General features: G+C 43.6%; 1 protein-coding gene across 2 annotated transcripts; it reads left to right on the top strand.

The window, feature by feature from the left end:
- The first annotated feature begins 945 nt into the window (after positions 1-945).
- On the top strand, positions 946-21,420 carry mettl16 (methyltransferase 16, N6-methyladenosine). Of its 2 annotated transcripts, none has more exons than XM_079166628.1 (10): positions 946-1,059; positions 1,196-1,333; positions 9,008-9,195; positions 9,952-10,092; positions 10,528-10,643; positions 10,827-10,969; positions 13,477-13,546; positions 14,887-14,976; positions 20,101-20,277; positions 20,568-21,420. In XM_079166628.1, exons 2-10 carry the CDS (start codon positions 1,206-1,208, stop codon positions 21,240-21,242), a joined length of 1,728 nt encoding a protein of 575 aa, XP_079022754.1. In that variant the 5' UTR covers positions 946-1,059; positions 1,196-1,205; the 3' UTR covers positions 21,243-21,420. The 2 variants fall into 2 exon arrangements, with proteins under 2 accessions (XP_079022754.1, XP_079022753.1); XM_079166627.1 differs by having other exon boundaries at positions 1,193-1,333.
- The last annotated feature ends 528 nt before the right edge of the window (positions 21,421-21,948 follow it).

Genomic DNA, 21,948 nt, shown 5'->3' with positions numbered 1-21,948 from the left:
GGGCTCTGACTGTCCACAGACAGGTCTTGACTGTCCACAGACATGTCTTGACTGTCCACAGACATGTCTTAACTGTCTGTGGGTCGTTTCCACCCATCTTCTATAACCTGCCTGTGAACCACAGCCGAGGGCTTCAGACTGCACAACCAGCTCCTACAGGAGAGCTCATGATGTTTTCGCCACTAAGGTCTCACTCTTCACTCAGCAAACTGTTAACAATATACCTGGATGTCATTTATTGTTTGCGATATAATAAAAGAAACAAAAAAAATCTGCATTTGTATGGTTTGTTATTATACTGAAGGTGACATTTATTTTAAACGACAGTATATTGGGACAAAGTTGAGCAAAATTTCCCACCAGTGAGTTCCAGTGAAGTGTGACAGAGGGATTCATTTCATTGTATTTTTAAATGCAAACGGATCATAAGAATATTTACGCTCTGTATTTATCATAAAAATGTTAATGTGAAAAGGTGCAATCAAAGCGTGTATATGGTAATAAAACTAAACAAAAATTAAAAAACAAGAACAGCAAAGGAAGAAGCAGAAAACTATTTGTTGCAACAACAAAAAAACAGTGAATTAATAATTCACAGATGAAGAGAAGTTTTGTTTATGATGTTGAAAAACAGTCAAATTACTTTTGTAAAAGAAAGGACTGAATCATTAACCTTCATTTTCGCAAAAAAGGTTCAGTTGATAACTAATACTTGTATCTAAACATTAAGAATTAAACCGAAGTAAAGTCAAATAAAAAATAAAGTAAATTCAAATACAATAGAAGTCAAATAAAGTGACACAGTAAAGTAAGATACAATAAAATGAAATGAAGTAAAGTAAAATTATCTGACGCCGTTTACACGGGAACCTTTTTTTATTTTAATGACGTCAACACGCACTGGCGTAGAGCGGTGACGCCGCCAACATCCCGGAAGAGAGTGAACAACGTTTTGTCAACGTGAGTTGTGAGGGCTTTTTCTCCTCAGTCGTTTAGTCCAACAAAGTTACCACCGGTCGGAAAATAACAACAGGCGCCATCACAACACGACAGTAAACGGTAGGCCGGCACACACACTGGCTACATATTAGGTTACACGTTAAAAGGTCCAGTCGGTGCTCTTATCAGGGTGCACGTTATATTTAGTTGGTGCCTGTTGTTGCTGTAGGTTCACCCCTCCCTCCCTTTAAAGCAGGGCTCTGGTCATGGCTCTGAATAAGTCCATGCATCCCCGGAACCGTTACAAAGACAAGCCGCCGGACTTTGCTTACCTGGCCTCAAAATACCCAGACTTCCAGGAGCACGTGCACACCAGTCTTGCCGGACGACCTGTGTGAGTACCTGAGACTGCAGTGTGTGTGTTAGTACTTTAAGGAAGTCTGAAGTGTATCATATTGTTCATCCCTGATCTCAAATCTCAAACTATTATCATAAGTTAAGTTGTATGGGAGATGGCCACACAGCAGCTCTGTTTATTCTTTTTGTTTTTATTGCATAAACACTCTTATCACCTGTTCACATCCTCATCTTTGATTTTGTGTCTTTGTATTGACTGAAATGGAAGAAACCTCTCTTGGTTGCCAGAAATCATGTTTGTTACTTTGCATCCGTTGTTCTTTTTCCCCTCTAAGAAGATTGTAGTGACAGAAATATCCAAAATATGAGTATGTGGATTGTGTGTTCCATAATAAGATGGTCCTGGGTCAAAGCTGGGTCGGGCAAAGGCCCCGAGTTGGTGGAAAACACATGTCAGGAAGGCCCATTCCTGTTTTAACATGCCCTTATGCAAGTCTATGGGGAGGATTGTTCGTTTCATACTGTAATAACTGTTATGACTAGTTTCAGACTTTCGCAATTACAAGGGATGAACTGATCCGATACACCAACTTGGTATCAGTGCAGATGCTGACCTTTCAAGCCGATTGGGTATCAGCCATGACGTGATCGACCCACATTATTACCGTCGTTGTTTGGTCTTTTCGTCTTTGGTCTGTGTCACTGTGAAATTCTGTGTTTACACTTTCAGTCATTCAGTCATGGTCGACCGCCACGTTTCAGCATCACAGCGACCAATGGCCTCATTCCTATGAGCTCCATGCACACTGAGCCACACAGATTTTAAATATGGAGAAAACTATGACGTTGAGGTATTGGAGTTGATGTTGCGTAGAGAAAAATGGTGGATTGAAGCATTTCTAATCATTTAGACTGGGACATTCCTTAGAGCTCAGATGTATCCACAATATTTGAACCCTACACAACCAACTCTGTTTTACGAACGCTCTCATGTACTAAACATTGGAATCTCTACCCATCCATCCCATGTAATGTGATGAACGCCACGTTATCAGCCAACAACAGTGGCAGACCTCACTTCTGAATTCTTGTGCAAAGCCTGAAAGCAGACGAGTGGAGACTAGTGTTAGCAGCATATTAATGTCCATAGTTATGGAAGGAAATGTTCTTGATTATCATACATTATCCACATGTTTTTAGCCATTTTTTTGTGAGCATACTGAAGTACAGAAACACCTTTTCACCAGTGTGCCAGAGTGCAGCCCTGAGGATCTCATTCAGCGCTGCTGCTGACTCAGTCTGGTCTTTACTGCTCGTTCAGCTTCTGGCAACAGCAGGAAGACGAAAGGCCGGACACATGATTAATGGATCCAACATCAAAAGTATTTTTCTTTTCCATTTCACTCCACCCTCTGATTGCTGCTCTCTTTATTCATTAGAGAGACTTCACAAAGTATGTGTGAGTGGCGGTTTAAAGTGAACTCCAATTGTAACAATAGGTTGGTGTGTCAATCAAAAACTGCCCCGTGAGCTTCCTGTGTTTCACTCCTCAAACTGGACCCGTGCGTGCGTGCGCGTGCGCGTGCGAGCGAGTGTGTGTGTTTCCCATCGAGATGTCGCGATGTGAGAAAGTCCAGGCAGGAGAACAAAGGCAGAGTATGTCTGGTGGGATTAGTGGTGACTTCAAACAACGTCGGCTCATGATTGCTGCTGCTGTGGGAAAGAAAACTGGAACTAGATTCAATTTAAACTAATCAAATGAAACGCGTAGATGAGTATTTAAACCTGAGACAACAACCTAGATTGGGGTAGATGGATAAATCACTTTTAGTTTTTGTAAATAAGTAATTTCTTTCTGTGCATGTTTTTTTAAATGCAGGTGAAGCACAGGTGTGACTCATTAACAAAGGCTGCATTCAATCCAGGTGTGTCAGAGACCCCTGTGTATTACCGAGACGTCGTTAATGTTATCACTTACACCTGTGCTACTTACACCTGCTGTTTATTACAATATACAACGAGTACAGTTAGCAGTATTTCTCCAGTAATCAGAGCTTTATCTGTAAACAAATAGATTGAGTCACATTTAGTGTGAATATGTTTATTACCAAACTGTATACAAAAGTATTTAGACTTTATCAAAGGATATCGGGGAGTTTTGGGTTATTCTAACATTACTTGTGCTTGTCAGTGTTTTTAAAGTGAATCTCTGCTGCTTGTCCTCATTTATGTTTTCTTCTGCCGTGTCAAAAATACTTTTGCCTCTTCTGTCGTTCGGGTTGTTTTGATGCAACTTATGTTTCCGATTTATGTCGTAAACTGTTTTATTTTAGTAACCGTAATGTTTCTCTTTTGCCGTGAATGTATAACTGTCGAGCACGGAAAGTTAGCATCAAAGGCTTGATTAGATGTTTCCTCATATAGATGATAATTCTGCTATTTATTTGAGGACATTTATATATAAACGGTGTTCTTGTGCAGATTATTAGTGTTATAAACGGGTTTTTGGTATCGGCATTGCAACCCAGTCTTATTTACTTTAGTTGAAAACACACCCAAAATAGCATTTACGATTTATCTTGGTTAAGTTGGTCGAGTCTTTTAAGCGAGACCTGTCAGCGTGTCTTTTTATAAATGTAGTTTTTGTTCAGTTGATACAAATGTCTGTCAAAACAAAGCAAAGTCCCACCGATTGTAAGAGCTGACAGTTATTGAGGTCTGCTGTTCCTCTGTCAGCACGCAGACGCTCTCCTCCCTCTTTGTTTTTGTTTTTTTTCTGAAACGGGTACCTCGTCTGCTCCGTGAGGTAATCACTTGTTATTGTCTGTGTTATGCAGATGAACGCTGACATGGTGTCACTGCAGCGAGTCTGAACATCTGTGTGTGTGAACGTGAACATATCGGTGTGTGGGCGGGTCCTTTGTGGTTGTGAGGTGGCCAGTCAATCATCTTACGGCGGGCAAGAGCATGTGCATGTGTGGGCATGCTGGAAAAAAACTCGCCTGGATGTCCGTCTGTGACAGGTGTTAATTATCACTTTGTAGTGTCTCTGTCAGTCTGTGGCAGACAGACAGACAGACAGACAGACAGACAGACAATGGGCTGGTAGTGTTGGGGCTGGACAGCCAACGTGGAACTTTAGACTATTGGGGAAGTAGACGACTAGACAGAAGTTATGTGCTGCTTTTTTTTTTGTCGACAACAAGGAAGATTTCTAGCCAAACACTGGCTATGTTTACGTGCATGCACCCACATACAGAGTAATCAGATTAAGACAAGAGTTTGGACGCGGATGTCCGTACAAAATGTGATGACAATCCATCCAACGGTTGTTGATGGGTAGTCATCCCGACATTCCCGGAGCCATGGCGGTAACGTGGCTACAATATGTTTATTGGGAGTCCGTCAGATGTGTTTGAAACATGCTTTTACAACGCTACAAAACATACAAAACATTTTTAATGTCCAGAAGTCTGCCTCCTCTTCCTTTAAACAAATAGGTTCAGTAGTATATCAGACATCAGGCTGGAGTCGGACGAACGGACGTCCAGGATTCGTGTCTCCCTTCGTGTGTGGTACCAGCTCTCGTTAGCTGTCTGCAGAAATTTGGCTCTTTTTTTTTTTTCTCCCCCGTCTGCCATTCCATCAGTTGAGGGATTAGTGTGGTTTTGTATTTCCCAATGAATTCATCGACTGGGTTTTTTAAGTATTTAATCGGTGAGCTAGGGATGAGAGTAATCTTGGGGAGACACTCATTCAATCCTCGGGGGAGAATCGTCTCCCTTCATTTGGGGAGCGTCGGTGTGGAGGACTGATAGCGGCGGGCCGAGCTCAGACCAGAGGCAGCAACAGAAGAAATGTGGGGGATGTGATTGGGGTTTAAGTGAGGAACAGATAAAATAAAAATAAATGTCTGGATTTTGGTTTGTTTCAGTTTTTGTGGAAGGAGAAGGAGAAGGGGGGGGGGGGGGGGCTCAGATCAGCCAGTTAGAGGGGTGGGACTAGGAGGCATGATTGGGTATTAAAAATGCAACAGCCTGACTGACATTTAATTCAGTCGTCATATTTAAGAGATATAAGAGACGTTCATCTGTGGAAGGATTTTCTCTTTCGTAATTAATGAAATGTTCAATTCTTTTTGCGTTCAGAGAATTATTATTTAACATGTTCTTGGCAAGAGAAGAGAATGAACAACTTTGACCTCTGACGCCACATTTAGACTTGATAAATCGGCAGCACTGGAGAGCCCAGCAGTTATTACCATGCAGATACATTTTACTATCTGTACATTTACATATTTCACCTACTGAATCTGCCGTTGTGCCGTGCCCTTTAATATCCAGCCACAACCATCACTGTACTCCCAATCATTGATCTGAAATCCAGTTAATCATGAATCGTAATTTGGGGCCACAGGGTTTCTGGTGAGCAGCTCTAATAAGCTTTCTTTAGCTGACGTGAACGGATGAGATCCCATTGATTAGTTGGCTGATTAGTAAACAAAACCTAAACACAAGATATTTTTCTATATTTCGATATCTGTCTCTTTTATCAATAAGATTAAAATGGCATTTCCAATCGCATCTATTGCTTTTTGTTTCCACAATCTTTAAATCATTTTCTAAATTGTTGGAAATGAAAAAGATAAATGGAGACAGTTAAACGCTCTATTTTCTCTACTTTTTTTATTTCTCTTTTTGCTTCAATTCTTTGGGGCAAATGCACCTAAAGTCCTTCACCGTGAGTGTTTGTGTGTATTTGTTTGTGTTTAATCAATGACCTCATCCTCCTGGTCTTATGTTAAAAATAAAAGTAAGAGATGATGTCTGGGAAAACTTCAATAAACATTTTATTCACAAAATCATAAGTCATAATAAATAATCAGAGAAACATCTAGAAGAAATTAAATTTCAGCCATAATTGCTGTTTGTTCATTAAATCTTTTTTTTATACCATCCGCATATCTGCAGAATTGCAAAAATAGCCCTAAATGAGCTCAGAGATATTCAAAGTCTAGTTTCAAATGTGTTTTAAGTGACGCATTCGTTTCTGCTCTTGTGAGAGAAAAAACTCCTGACGTGAGAGAAGAAATTACTGCTAATCAGCATAAAATGTTTTCCAGAACACCGAGTGAAGGAGATGAACCTCGAAGGTCACCTCTCTGTGGACAGATTGAAAGAGAGTGAGAGTGAGAGTGTGTGTGTGTGTGTTTGTGTGTGTGTGTGTGTGTGTGTGTGTGTGTGTGTGTGTGTGTGTGTTCATGCTGATCATGTAGCATGGAGGTGAGAGCGAGCTGTTTGTCTCAGCAGTAAACTCTCCTCTGGTCTAATGATGTCGTCTTCTTTGTCTCACTCTGTCTTCACACCTGGCCCAGCTGTGTTACCTGAGTGTGTGAGCTGGAGTAGAGTTTTTGAGCTTTAACTAACCCCCCCCCCCTCCCCCCCCCCTCCATTCACACACTCGTCGTCTCATCACTACTTCCTCATCTAGATGTTTGTCCCTCGCTGCGTCCCGTCCGCCACATTCATGTCGTAAGCACGCAGCGCTGCACCGGCGTAGATCGCGGGCACTCTCCCGCTCCGTCTGCTGCAGCCATTGCTCCAGCGTGGCCGGATTTGCGTGCTCTCCTCGTCTGTTCAGTAGGTGGGGTTGCCATGGAGACGTGGCATTCGTAACGGCTGCTGATGGGAGTGATCGGTCTGCATCGCACACACACACCCATACACACACACACTCATCAGGGACTAAAAATAGAGGGCTGGCCTGAGCAGCTTCCCTCTCTGAATATTGATCCTGGTCTAACTACGCCTCAGAGGAGAAATGAAAGAGAGCCGAATATCTGGGAGAGGCTGAGCTTTCATTTTGGGGAAGAGTGAGCGTGATGCCGATGTATCACTTCTCCCTCATTAGCTCGATTCCTCCCCAAAGCTCGGGCTTTTGAAAAGGGCAACATTTCTTCACTGGTTCGTCATTTGTAAATGTGAAAGGAGAGCCAGGTGTTGGTTGGTTTTGCTCCCAGAGGTCACTGATTAAACTGGACCATTAACCTAATATGTTCATCAGGTGAGGAGACACGGGGTAAGATTGATGTCTCACACCTGGAGCGTCGTCTGTCTTTGTTATCGCTCCTGAAGGAAGATGTTTTGTTTTTTTAAATACATATTTTTAGGGCCTTTTATGCCTTCATTGCTCAGCCGACAGTAGAGAGATTATACACATTGCGGCCCCTGATCAACGCCTCAAACGAGGCCCCCTGTAGTTCACTTCAGTTGGTCTAAAGGAATAAAACGACGAGTAGGACATGAACCCAACACACGTCTGACCGGCACCTGAAGCGACACAGCACTGCTATCAGTACAAACACTTGCTTAAAGGTCCTTTGTGTTGTACCCGGACACCTGCTCAAAAGAAATAGGGGTCAGCGCTTCACCTCTACTACTGGGTCCATGCAATCTAAATGTACTGTCATCAGTTGTTAAAAATATTATTATTACCCGACATACGCAAAACTCCTCAAAGCTGGTGAAACAGCGTCGGCCTATAGTTCACGTTAGCCTTCCGTGTGTGTGACACCGTGTATGCTTTGATCGTTTCTTTATTTGATTAAATCCAAAGAGGCAGAAGAGAGAAAACCAACCGTTCGTCTTCGTTCTCCGGACTGAGACGCCTCGGTAGCATTTTGGTCATGAAGTTGAGCTACAAGGCGTTCAGTTTTATGTGTTGGGAAATATCAGGAGCTGAAGACTGAGAGATACACATTTCAGCTCTTTATGTGTAATTGATTTATGGAAAGAAATGAAAACAAAATCAGATGCTGGCTGCTTTGTATCTCAGAGTTATAATCTCCACCAGCCGTAGAGTTTTTTTTATTTTTTTGTTCACACTACACCGGTGAGGTGCCAGACGCTGCCATCACCAGGATGTGTCTAATTACATCTGGCGAGGTGCGAAAGGCGCTCAGCGAAGCTTTAATTATACGTATCTCGCCCACTCGTTGTGTCTGCCGCACTCGTGCCCGCTTGTGTGACAGCCGAAATCCTTCAACATGTCGAGAGGAAGAGACGGGAGAGCGGAGCGAGTGGGCCTGAGCACTGGGAGTAAAAAGTGGGAGGTCTTTGTCATTGTCATTAGCAAGGGATTGTTGAATTGATGGGCTGCTTATCTCCCTATTGTCCTTCGTGTGTGTGTGTGTGTATGTATGTGTGTGTGTGTGATGTGAAGTAATGAGGTTCAGGCTGGAGGAGCAGAGGGTTAATGAAGTGCAGTATTAGGAGCAGTTTGGTAAATTGCTAGCAGGTCGCCTCATTGATAAAACAAGAGGATGAGGGTGTCACGAAATTGAAATCATCCTTAAAGGGAAATTGTGGTTTTATTCAACATTGTTTTTATTCTTGTAGCTTTGGTCACCGTTTCTATCAGTAACAATGACATTCAGGTTAACCAAACGTATTTGGAGGAGAAAACAAACTGTCGATCTCCATGGCTGGAAATTGGCATGTTTTTACACACCTTTTTATTTAACAAAATAAGACAAAAATCTTGAAAGTTAAACCGCTGTACAAGAAATTATGCCTTCATAAAATAGTGGTTTAGATAAAATAAATAAAGAATTGTGTATACAATCATAACGGTCGGAATAAAAGCCTTTGTGTTGCTGTAGGATTTTGATGCGCACATGGATTCATTGAGCCATGCCTTGTTGCTCCTCTAGTGTGAACTTCAAGGAGCCGGAGGCGGTGCGAGCGCTGACCTGCACCCTGCTGAAGGAGGACTTTGGTCTGACCATCGAGATCCCTCTGGAGCGCCTCATCCCCACCGTCCCCCTCCGCCTCAACTACATCCACTGGGTGGAGGACCTCATCGACGGCCAGAAGCAGCCGCGCAGGGGCATCGACATCGGTACCGCCGCCGCTCTTTGTCTCATCTTTTACTGTGTGCGATTGTTTACCTTTTGATCATCATCCTGGTGAGGATGCTCCGAATACATCAAGCTGACTTTTCATGTAACTGAGAGCAACAAAAAAAAATCTAAATACCCCTGTTTGTTCACGTGAGTCTCCCTCAGTTAGTTTACATTTGGGACCCCTGCTCTTGTTTGTTCTGGATGCGGCTTCCAGCAGCTCAGGGTGGCACACAAAATGTCAGTTGGTGCCTCCAGCTGGTACACATGAGCCCCAGTTGTTCCCAGTGTTCCCAGCACTCAGCAGCCAAATCCTCACCCAACATGTCACAGCGTGTTTGCCGTTCTGTCAGTCAGAGAAAAGACTGTCTGTCTGTCTGTCTTTGCCTGTGTGGTAATTGTGTGTGTGTGTCTCTTTAGGACCTCAGGTCACTGATTGATGCATCTTTCTGTGAGCAGATTGAATCTGTCCGCTCCCTGATGGATCACCACTGCGTGTGTCCTTTACTAACCGGTGCCACTTATCTGAGCCTGGACTGAGTTGTGCGGCTGTGTTCAATATTGTCATGTGTGGAGGATTTAATAACAGCAGCTGGAACTGACATTTATTGTCCGTTATAATCTCTTTACCATGTACTTTAAGCAACACATTTCCATATTGGCCAATGAAACACATAACCATTCATCTTCCTAATGAACACACACCCTCAAACTGCCAAATATATATATATGTGTGTGTGTGTGTTTTCTCTCAGGCACTGGTGCGTCTTGTATCTACCCCTTACTGGGAGCCACAATGAACGGCTGGTACTTTCTGGCCACAGAGGTGGACGACATCTGTTTTGACTACGCGACGAAAAACGTTGAGCAGAACAACATGTCTGACCTCATTAAAGGTAAATGTGGTCCACTCATGAGCGCAGAATCTCAAGACTTTAAACCGCAGCCTTTCAGTGTCGCGTTTGTACTTTCGCTCACCTAGTGTGTCTTTAAGGAAGAACTGTGGCCTCTGTGGCTACAAGTAACAAGTCATGGGATGATGGTAAATACCAAAATGTAGAATAACATAACAGAGAATAGTCATGTCAGCAATATCCATCTAAAGTTTGCTGACTGCTGCTGATTAGCCACCATAAGCTACTGGTCGTACCAGACCAAGGAAGGCTGTAGCGGCTGTCAATCGGTGTCTCATAGTGCTATCGAAGGCCACAGATTTAGACTGTTTTTGATTCATTTGACGTTTCTTTGTTTTTCCAAAGAGCTGTCACGCTAAGCTAAACCACTGAACTTACAAATCCCGTCCTCATCTCTGCGTGCTTCCACTTTCCTAGTTGTCAAAGTCCCTCAGAAGACTCTCCTGATGGACGCCTTGAAAGAAGAGACAGAAATAGTGTACGACTTCTGCATGTGCAACCCTCCTTTTTTTGCCAATCAGCTTGAAGCAAAGGTGAGTGTACAGAACATTGTACTGGTGTCTTGTCCTGAAAATTTACATTAGAAATGGATAGACTTCTTCTGACGTGTTTGGCTCATTGGGAGTCAACACTGCACTTGTGTTTGTTTACGCGATAGTAACAAGCTTCTAATAGGATTTCATCTTAATCTGTGTATGTCTTGTTGCTCTCTCCAGGGGGTAAACTCCAGGAACTCACGGCGACCTCCACCCAGCTCAGTAAACACGGGCGGAGTGACGGAGATCATGGCGGAGGGTGGGGAACTTGAGTTTGTAAAGAGGATCATTCACGACAGCCTGCAGCTCAAGAAACGCTTACGGTGAGATAAAGAGCCGGACTCTGACCTTCAAAATCCAACCTGACTCAAACACGATTTCCTCCCGTATAGGTGTTGGTGTATTTTATATTGTATGTAAGATCAAATTTAAACCACAGCTACATATTACACAGCTACAGATCTGAAGTGGCAGATGGATGAACAAGAGCACTGCACTTTGGCTCTCTTTTGGAGAGGTTTTAATGGCTGCTGAGAGCACCAGTGAAGGGGAGACACCAAGAGGTGAAATGTGCAGATGGGTCGCTGCACATTAATGGAGCCATCACCCACTCTTGGTTTAATGATTCTGGCACAAGCTCACCCATGTACTGTATCCGGGAGACCACAGGGAACAGCTGTGTTTGGGTGGGTGGGTGGGTGGGTGGGTGGGGGTGTCTCCAGCGGCCGTCGCTTTACCCTCCCCCGTTCCCAGGGCTGTCACCAGGGCAGCAGAGTGAGACACGGATAGCAGGAGCTGCAGAGTGGCGCTATTAAAGCTGATTAGACACGCCACACCTGCTTGGCCTCCTACGGGGAAGTACTGTGTGTATGTATGTGTGTGTGTGTGTGTGTGTGTGTGTGTGTGTGTGTGTGTGTGTGAGTGTGTGTTTTTGAATAATGCGTCACTGGAAAGATGAGCGCTCCTGAGAGGGCCCCATCTGAACACCTGCCTGCTCCTGTGTGGCTCTGTGTTGCACTCGTGTAGCCAGTATTTTTTTTTTTAACGGGTTTGATGCTCAGGCCAAACCAACCGGAGCCGACCTGTCACTCCCAAATGCATGCTGGGACACCCGAGCCACCAGGTGTCCATGGAAACCCTGTCAGCTTCACCGATTGGTCCTTTGAGACATCCTCACCACTCACACCTTGCTCCTCTTCCCCTCTTCTTTCCACCAAAGTGCAATTAGTGTCAGATCAGGGCATGCCACCTTATTTCCAAGTATAACACACATCCAAAACCCCAGTAAAAAAAAAAACGAGGTAATACTCTTCATTTATCGTGCCATTGATATGAAAATTGCCATCTCTGCTCATAAGATTGTAATCACACATGCTTCAACAGAGAATAGAGAATGTGGAAGCCAACGCAGCTGCACACTCTAGGATGTTTGACAAGCTGCCGGTGGAGGAGGGAAGCCGGCGGCTGCTCCGGGTGTGTGCCCCCCCCCCCCCCCCCCCCCCCCCCCCCCCCCCCCCACTGTGTGGAAAAGTGGGGAACATCTGTGAATATTAGAGCTGTTCAATATTTCATTTTGTCAACCGAGGCTGACATGTTGCTCTTCCCTCCCCCCTCACCTCCTCCGGGCATCTTCAAACCTCCCGAACCTGATTAGAAATCATCGTCCTCTCCGTCAATCACACGTTCAAACTGTTTTTAAGATGTGATTTGCAGTCGTTGGGTGTGACTCTAACTTTGTACCTTTTTTATGTACATTCAGAAACATAACTATTTACTAGGGCTTAGGTTTGATCACAAGTCAGAGGAAAAAAAGAAATGCAATATCCTGCACTGCTATACATTCATATAATCTAAACTGGTGTAAATGGATGTTAATGTGCTAACTGTTCTTAAAATCACATTTAGGTCCCTTGATGTATTTCCATCTTAACCATAGAGAACACAATCATTTATCTTTGATTGTTTTGTCCATAAATTGTCAGAATGTACCTGATCCCAAGGTGACGTCTTCAAATGTATTCAATAATTAACAATATGCGACTTAGAACCTCATCTTATTCTCACATTTTAGTGGCTTTTTGTTTGAATTTTCTTTTTATTAATATAAAAATTATCATTAATTTTCTTTTGATTGACTTACTCACTTAAAAAAAAACCATGGATTTAATTAAATCTTTCCCAGAAATCATGCAGAGGAGGCAGAAGTACTTTTTCAGCAGATATATAGCCAGAAAGGGATTTATTAATTCTCAGAAATGCTTATTTCTGGGGCCGCACTTTTGGAAGCGACTCAGATTAGTCAACATTTCCATTAACTGGCAGTTGGAATCGACCGGACCTATGAAAGTGAACAAAACAAATATTTGTGTCCCCAGTGGAACTTAAGACTAGAGTTTGTAGGATACATGCATGCTTAACATATCTATTCATCACATTTTATCTTTTACTTCCTCAACTGTGCCGATTAAATGAAGATAATTAGCTTTAAACAATGTTGAGTGAAAACTAAGCAAACCTTGACAAGGTCTTCTAGTCTGACTCCCTGGTGTGTTTATCTTTCCTCCATCTTCCCCGGCTGGACTCTACTGCTTATTGATCAAGACCAACTTTTGTCTGTCAGGCCTCCACCAAAGGACAACTTCAAAACAGCTTTTCCTCCACTCTGAACTGTACACAAACACACACGCACACATTTTTCCTGTCATGTTGTACTTTCTGTGTTTGAGCTGCTCCCCAGAGTTCACCTCGGCTCGTTTGATCTCTGCTCAGTAGTTCATGCCCGCTAACGCAGCGACACACAGCTGGTTGATGTGGATTTTTCTTTCTGCAGGTGGTACAGCTGCATGTTGGGGAAGAAATGTAGCTTGGCACCTTTGAAAGAGGAGCTGAGGAAGCAAGGGGTGAGTACCAACCGAGGCGAACGCACAAATGCATCTGCATCCTCTGCAATCAATGAGTTACGAAGCGTCCACGGCTTTTGATCTGCAGGGAGGTGCCCCTTCTGTGCACGCTTTGATAATAGCTTGTTAAAACAATCTTCGCCTTCTGAAGCCACAGCACTCTTCGGGGACTCTGTATCGCTGTTGGAAGCAGACGGTTGTCGCCATCGGAGCAGCAGAAAAACCCAGCGAAATATAGAACTCATCAGCTCTTTCTAATTTGCGCACTAAGCTGTGTCACAAACAAGCCATGAAGGAGCTGATTTCTGTTATGCATGACTGAGTCACACGCCGCTCTGTAGATAACGTGCATTAGCGTCATTAGCCTAACTAATAGCCCAGCACATGACTCCTGACTGCTGCCGGCATCTGGTCCTGTGCCAGTCACTCCCCTCACATGCTCGTAAGGAAAAAGCTCCACCTGCCATCCCTCAAAGCTCCTCCAGAGGTTTTTCGGGGGGCTGTCGCTGCTCATCAGAGTGAGTGCAGCTTTGGCTGACGTCCAGAGAGGAGACTGTTGCCTCTTTTTTAAAGTGTGTGTAAACGGAAACCCGGCCTAGTTAATATGCTAATGCTTTTATCACCCATTACTCCATCCTCTCTCCAGTGTCTCCTCGTCCCTCGTGGGTTGTTTTTTTTTTTTTAATTTAGCAAATGTGTACGTCTCAAATACAGAGCTCTGGGATCTTTATCTTCGTGACCGTCCTCCACCTCATATTTACTGACGCGGTCCTGAGACACACTTAAAGTTCTCTGTTAGCACGAGAGGGTTTCACACCACACGTGAGTGTTTGTCACGTCGTGGAGCTTTATTTTCTCACCCACTACTAGAGATGTGGAGCCAGAAGTCACAGCAGGAAAAATACTTTCAAGGATGAAGTGTCACAGTGTCGCATTCTCGGTCTGTTGAAAAGGATTTGGTTATGTCGAGCTGTTTTACATTTGATCACTTACTGTACAAACTCTAACAAGTTCAGCCGACTAGTTCAGTGGCTCCAGCTGTTTTAATGATGGACGAAGGGTTGATGTTTTTATTAATCGTTTTACTTTCTTTTTAAAACATTCTCAAGACCTTATAATACAAAACAATCATATCATTTAAACCAGAAACAAATATATAATTACTGGTAGAATTTCTCTGCTATAACGTCATATAATGATGTAAAATGGTTTTCTCATCACATCGCAAACGTGGACACTCGAGCATTGTTGCTGTTGAAGTAATGTGTTCATTATGAAGTAATCTGCTGACAACGTGCTGATTACATCTCATCGTACCTCTTATGTTCTTTTGTCCTCAGGTATCTAAAGTAACACACACGGAGTTCTGCCAGGGACGGACGATGCGCTGGGCGCTGGCTTGGAGTTTCTATGATGACGTGATTGTTCCGGTAAGTCTGAGCTCATTTTATTTCTCCTTATTGCACAATTAACCCTCAACAGATTGTCTTGTGGTGATTGTAGCTGGATAATGAAATTCAGTACCAATATGCATCGACGATGCCAAGAAATAGACTTCATTTGGTTCCATACTTCAATACACTTGAAGGTAATCTCAACAGTGTCGGCCATTTTGCTGCTTGAACTGGATATTTCCAAAAAAAACCCAAAGCCTCCTCCTCAATTATGTACCACCTCCATCCTCTCACCCCTCTCCACTCTGATCCTCTTTCCCCTCAGCTTCGTTCCATTAGAAGCACTTAACTCCTCCTCCTCTGGGAATATGTTTATGTGCTGTTTTAACATGCTGTATCCAGGCAACAGTTTCCAGGGCAGGACTGTGTGCATACACACCGTCGTCCTCGCCCGGCCAGTGAGAGAGCAGGGACCGTGAAGAAGCCACAACAGCTAAAGGCTAATCGTAATGTCGGAGTGAAGGTTGAGGCGGTTAGCAGAGGCTGTGTGGCGACAACTGTGTGTGTTTTGTTGGACTCGTCTCAGTTTTGGCCTTTTCAGCATAAAAGCAGTTGTGCAGAATGATTGGCCTACTTTTCCCCCTGAAACTCTCCTCCTCCTCCTCCTCCTCCTCCTCCTCCTCCTCTTCCTCCACTTCAATGCATATCCACCGTCCTTTACACTCGAGAGCTACTCACCATCACTACAGCCCAGACCCCTCAAGAATGTGTGTGTGCGTGTGTGCATGCTTACATGACAGTAGTTTCTGCATGTGTAATTCCTTATATGGTCGACTGCCCAATTCTGCCTGTATGCGTGTGTTCCTATGGATGTCTGGTATGTATGTATGTGCATGGGGAGGGTGCTCATTAAAGTTACATATAGACTATAACATATGTGACATGCATGCCAACCTGACCTACTTTACCCTCTTTTTACCAGGTCAGCCTGCAAACTACCATTACACCTTTACTCTATATTCACCTTCTCTTTCTCCCTGCCGTCTGCTCTGTTCTGACTTTATTTAAGCACACTGGTGACGGATTGTCTTTAAAGTGAAATAAACCAATCTGAATCTCTGGATTCACAAGGTTGACTGACTTATATCTCGCGTCCAGTAAGTCGTCCTCAAAACAGAGCTGGGTACAAATGGACTGAAGCTGCTTTAAAGGAGAGTAGTATGTGAATGAAGTGGTATAAAGCACTATGTGCCTACAGATGGAGATCTGTGGAGACAACAAGTATGAAAATGAAAAAATAAATTGTTATAAAGAAGACCTCTAACCGGTTTAAGGCTACATTAGCCACTACTAGCATTACATACCCACATCTCTGTCTTAACAGTCTGGAGTAGAGTTGCATTGTAGGTATTGTAGGTATCGTGTTTATCAGGGAAGATGAATGTGTGGAATAACGAGGACGAGTCTGTCAAAACGATTTTGATTCCATCGTGAGTCGGATGTTATAGAGATCATTTTCTAAATCGATAGAGCGTTTCTTTAACATCCATATCTTGTTAGAGCTTTCATGCTGATGTCCGTCTCTTCCTTGTACAGCCTCCTCAGTATACTGTCCCAGAGTATGTGGTTGTTGAGTACTTTGCTTTTGATCTGGGGTGTTTTTAAAGAAATTCAACATGTAGTTCTACTTTTTAAAGGCGGAATAATATAAGATCTTCTCATTACCAAGAGCCAAAGATGCAGAGGATGGATTAATTGCACTGAAGGAAAAGATTTAGATAAAGAAATCCAGCAAAAACAGACAAAGGGAGAGAGACTGGGTGGTGAGATTAGAGCGCATGTAGACGGAGGACGCCGGGCTTTATCTGAGCCTCGAGGCGTGGTGTTGCTCATACAGGCCTCTGGCAAGACGGGGTTCGGAAAGGTCCAGAGTTCAGGAGTCCACTCGGGGGGTTTTGGGGGCTTTACAAGAAGGAAATGGGGTTTGGGAGAAGAGGGGGGGGAGATTTTGATTTACAATGTTTGCCTGAAGGTTACATCTGCAGCATTTTGTTTTTGTGTGTGCGTGCCCACTCACCATCAAGATGGATGATTGAATGACATATCTGGAGAGAGCAGCTCTTATTGGACTTGTAGGCTTTTACTAGCCTAGTTTTTAAAATTAGGCCAGGCTTTTACTGTGGGGTGGTCATTTACCCATATTTTCTGAGTGTGTGTGTGTGAGAGAGAGACCATGCAGCGAGGTGAGAGTGTGTAAGTAGGATTAATAATGGAGTGAAAGAGCAGCAGAGTCAGAAGTGGATGTGATTCTGTGGAGGTTTCATGTCTAATTGTACACATGTGGGTTTCATGCTCTTTGTCTGCGAGGCTGTCTCTGTGTCCGTGCATGTTGACTGTGTGTGTGTGTGTGTGTGTGTTTGTGAGTTCATACACTAATGTGTTGGTGCAAGAATCTGTGTCAAGGATGCTGCGTACAAAGAGACGGGTCTGGCTTGATGGATTTTATTGATTTCCTTGTACAATGAGCTGCAGGGCTTGCTGCGTGTGGAGGAAAAAGGGGGAAGAGACGTCTGTGAGAAACAATAAGAAATACAAGAAGCTCTAACAAGGCGGTGTTCATCGTCACTACGTCCATCCCTTCTAAACATGCATTACTTCAACAACAATATATACATGATCAGGATCAACCTGTTATTGTGAGTGACGATGTAGCTTTCGTTCAATGAAAACTAAGATGCAGGAATGTGAATGTAGTTATTGTACTTTACTTCAGATTTCTCTGTTATTCTTAAGAGCATTCAGAGAAAGAACACAAATATATATCACGACTATGATTTAAAAAGAAGAGGCCTCAAAGTAATCAAAAGTTTCCTCAGATCAGTGCGGCAGTGTGAAGGTCACAGTCTGCTCCTTCCCTCAGCTGTTTGTAGGTCAGTCGGCCATTCTGTCTGCTCTGTCACAGTAGAGTGTGTATGTGTGTGTCCCCCCCCTCCCCTGGGCTGTCTCCCCAATTTCTGCCAGCCTGCAGTGACTCACCAGTGCAGCTCTGACTTGTTTGCTGCAGTGGACGTGAAGGGTATGATCGCTGCAGAGCGTTTAATTCAGATTCGGTTGGGTAATGACCTCCACCGCCATCACAGCGTGACATGAGAGGGGATTAGAAATAAGGAACAAGTGTTTCAGGAGCAGCTTCAGGAAGGAGCTCGTGGGGTTTGAGCGCCCTCTTGTGGTGAGTAACGGACATCCGTCTTCTGTTTGACCACCGATACTCATCACAGCTAAAGGTATCGGCTCATAAGATCAGTCTACCGCATGTGTCGTGGCATTTTGGAATTGTTACAGTTAGCGTGGTCCATTGTTGATTACATTTTTACAAGTTAAAACAGAAAGTAATCAAAAAATCTTACACCGTGTGCTTTAGAGCAACAGGTGATAGAAGCTCAAGATGAAGGTATAGTCAGAAAACAAAAAAACAAGATGGTGACAAATGCATGTAATCAATTAATATTGATTAATACTAGTTTGTGATTTTAAGGCTTTATCATGCAGTAGAGAAACAAGAACACACATTGGCATCTATGTTAGTAACAGGCTAGTGACTGGATTGTACCTGAAGTGTGCACTTCTTAGCCGATCTGCTGCGACAGTTTACATTACATTACAGTCATTTAGCAGACGCTTTTATCCAAAGCGACTTACAATAAGTGTATTCAACATCGGTATTCAAGAGAACTACGAGTCACCAGAAGTCATAAGTGCATCTCCTTTGTTAAACAAGCATCTAAGAGCATAAACCAGAGCAAACGTACAGAAACAAACTAATATGAATACAATAAGTGCAACAAACTAGTACGAGCACAATAAGTGCTGAGTGGAAGGCTCAGGGTAGCACTTCTTGAAGAGGTGAGTTTTCAGCCTGCGCCGAAAGACGGGCAGCGACTCTGCTGTCCTGAGGTCAGTGGGGAGTTCATTCCACCACTGTGGGGCCAGGACAGAAAACAGCCGTGACCGCAGTTTACACTCACAACCCTTTAACTATGGAGGAAAACATCGAGCAACTGTGTTGAGATGGAGAATTGTGGGTACAAAAAAAAGATATGAAACTGTTTTCAAAAGATTAGACAAAAAAAAATCAGTTAAACGTCAGAGTTAGAGTTCATATATCGTTGTTGTGGTCTGTGGAGCTAAAATCATAACAATGTGGTTACCTGACTGAGGTGATGATTGAGTCTTACTTGTGGTTCTGCATTTTCACAGATATCACAGGTGAGATATCTGACATGTATGAATTAGTTGAAAGATTTTCTTTGAGTTGCAATCAATTGTCTAATTGTTCAAACATGTTAAGTGGTGCAAAAGCCTTTGTCTCTCTGTGTCAAGAAGATGCAGAGCAGCTTGCGCTTTGTGCAGAGCACTGCCCTCTGTTGGTTCAGGAGGTAGTTAAAGCTACAAGGAGTGAGTGGAATCCAACGGCGATGACGAGCATTAAATAAAACTACATAGAAATCGCTCCGATAGTCTGGTCTACTTATATCTACTTATATTGAGGCATCAGTATTCAACTGAGACTCTTTCATTATGAGTTAAAAGTTCCTCACGGAAACATTTAATGATACAAATACACAGACTGTGAGCTCTGAGTTTCTCAAGCAATCGAGTCACGGTGCCTTAATTTGTCACTTAAAAACACAGAAGAGCTTCAGAACAGAACAAATAATAGAACAGACTAGAATAAAGAAAATGTATTTCACTTTAAAATGTGCAGCTAAAATGTATCTAAAGTATGAGATGAATGAAGTGAGAAAAATACAAAAACATAAACATACATTTTGGTAAGAACACCATGAAAAGAGTGTAAATATGTTGAAGTTCAGGGGGCAGTAATCCAGTGATATCTAATCTTCTGAAATACTGTGTTTTTTGGCTCGAACAAAAATTCCCCTCTATTGTCTTTTGTATTTTTTAACTGATCTGATTGATCTTGAATGAATATTTTCCTGCATATTTCAGAATGTGCGTATCATTGCAAAATGATCCTGTTGACTGTGGTACCGTCTCTCTTTTAGACTAAACCTTTTGAAACTGGTTTAATTTGTGTCCATTGTGTTTTGCAAAGACTCCTTACTTATATCATCTTGTTCTCTCTCCCTTCCGTCTCAGTCTCCTCCCAGTAAGAAGCGTAAGCTGGAGAAGGTGAAGAAGCCGCTATCGTTCACGCTTCCAGAGGCGGGACTTAAGGAGCTGCAGGCCAAAGCCTCGGCTTTAGGCGGTGCTGCCGCCCGCGGCCCCGTGGACTGCATCGCTGCTCTGCTGATGAAGACACTCAGTGACCTGCGGGTAAGCTTCAGGGCGGGGTTTTATGGGAGGGGCCGTTGGTTGGTGATGACACCTGCCTCCAGATCAGCCAATAGCCAAATCTAATCTGTGTCTGTCTCTGACAAAGTGCACTGATATTGTGTGATACTTTAATTTAGTTCCCGTGGCGAATACAAACTCAATAAATAGTTGCATCTGTTGAAACTGCAGAGGTGGAATTGGGTGCTTTTGACAGGAATCGCACATCTACTATATCATACGTCTCCAGTAAACATCATCGTTAGTCAGATTGTCTTCATGTGACTCTGCAGGTGCTGCACAAGCGTGTCCCGTGCAGAAAGCAGGAGCAGAGCCTCTTTCTAACAGCTGTGGAGAACACCTGGATCCACGGACGACAGAAGCGGCGCGAAGGGTCGCGTCACTTGCGAGAGCTTCCCAGAGCGCCTCACTGTGCTGGAACCAGCTCTAAAACCACTCTGGCTGCTGCTGCTGCTGCTGCTGCAACAACAACAACCCCAGCATCTCAGAAACAGTCTGCCCCCACACGAACGAGCAAAAGCCAGGATGAGAGCGCTCCAAGCAAAACTACGTCCGCACAAGAGCCAGCTGGCCAGCAGATTGCCAATGGCGCCTCTTCAAATGAGACGAGGGAAGATGTAACACGTGACCCGACAGAAGAACAGAAAGAGGTCTCAGGAAACGTCCCGGGTGAAGATGTGGACATGACGTCTTCTACCTGCACAGACGCAGGGCAGGAAACGGTCCCACAGGAAACACCTGCTGCAGAGGGGGAGCCGCCCTCTAAGAGACCCCTGAGCCCGGCTGCAGTCCAGCACTTCCTGTTTAAGTGTCTGCTGAACGTGATGCTCGACGAGAGCGATGTAGTGATTGAGCTGCACTGGGTCGAAGGTCAGAGCAAAGACCTGATGAACCAGCTGTGCACGTACCTGAAGAACACCCTGTTACGGTCTGTCGCAAAGCCCTAAAGGAGCAGAACTATTATCTTTATTGATTATTGCCTTCTGGAGAAATATATTCCAGTTACATAATTACACAATGTCCTTGTACTTGGTCAGTTTACCTTTTCAGGTAGTACATACTGTATATTGGTGTTTTGTGCTCTGATTTTTTTTAAACATTTGCAATAAATGTTCATTTTTCTAACATGTCTTCTACTTCATTGTGCATCTTTTATAGTTTTATTTATGATGCAGTATATTTAAATGGCCACTAGAGCACAGTGTTTGCTTTTCTTCTAAAAGCAACTACATTCCCCTCATGATCTTTTAAGATGAAATCCTTTTATTGCTTTATGAGAAGTTTACTCGGTGAATGGCTTTAGAAGTTGATCCCACTATTTCTTGACGGTCTTAAAACCTGTTTGATTCAGGATGTTCCTGGAGCCCCTCGGTCCTTCCTGTGCCTGGAGAACCTTTAGTGTCGTGGTCCACTATTAGTACTCTGTTGTCGTGAACACACTTCCTCACCAGAGCTGAGTGAATAACAGGAAAAGACAACTAAATATCCAGGGCCATTGTGTGTCGCAAGCAAAAGCCTAGTTCCTCCTCGTACTACTTGTCCCTCGGTTATACCAGGACTTTGACTTCACAAGTGTGTGTGTGTGTGTGTGTGTGTGTGTGTGTGTGTGTGTGTGTGTGTGTGTGTCAGAAAGTCAATAGTCTGTCATTAATC

Source organism: Pholis gunnellus (assembly GCF_910591455.1).
Source record: "Pholis gunnellus genome assembly, chromosome: 9".
Classification (NCBI taxonomy): Eukaryota; Metazoa; Chordata; class Actinopteri; order Perciformes; family Pholidae; genus Pholis; species Pholis gunnellus.
The sequence above is the reverse complement of the archived record's forward strand: the minus strand, read 5'-3'. Positions and strand labels throughout refer to the sequence as shown.

Coding starts and splice junctions, on each gene's coding strand:
- mettl16 (XM_079166628.1), top strand. CDS start 1,206: ATGGCTCTGAATAAGTCCATGCATCCCCGGAACCGTTACAAAGACAAG. Junction 1,334..9,007: donor AGTCTTGCCGGACGACCTGT/GTGAGTACCTGA, acceptor TTGCTCCTCTAG/TGTGAACTTCAAGGAGCCGG. Junction 10,644..10,826: donor CCAATCAGCTTGAAGCAAAG/GTGAGTGTACAG, acceptor TGCTCTCTCCAG/GGGGTAAACTCCAGGAACTC.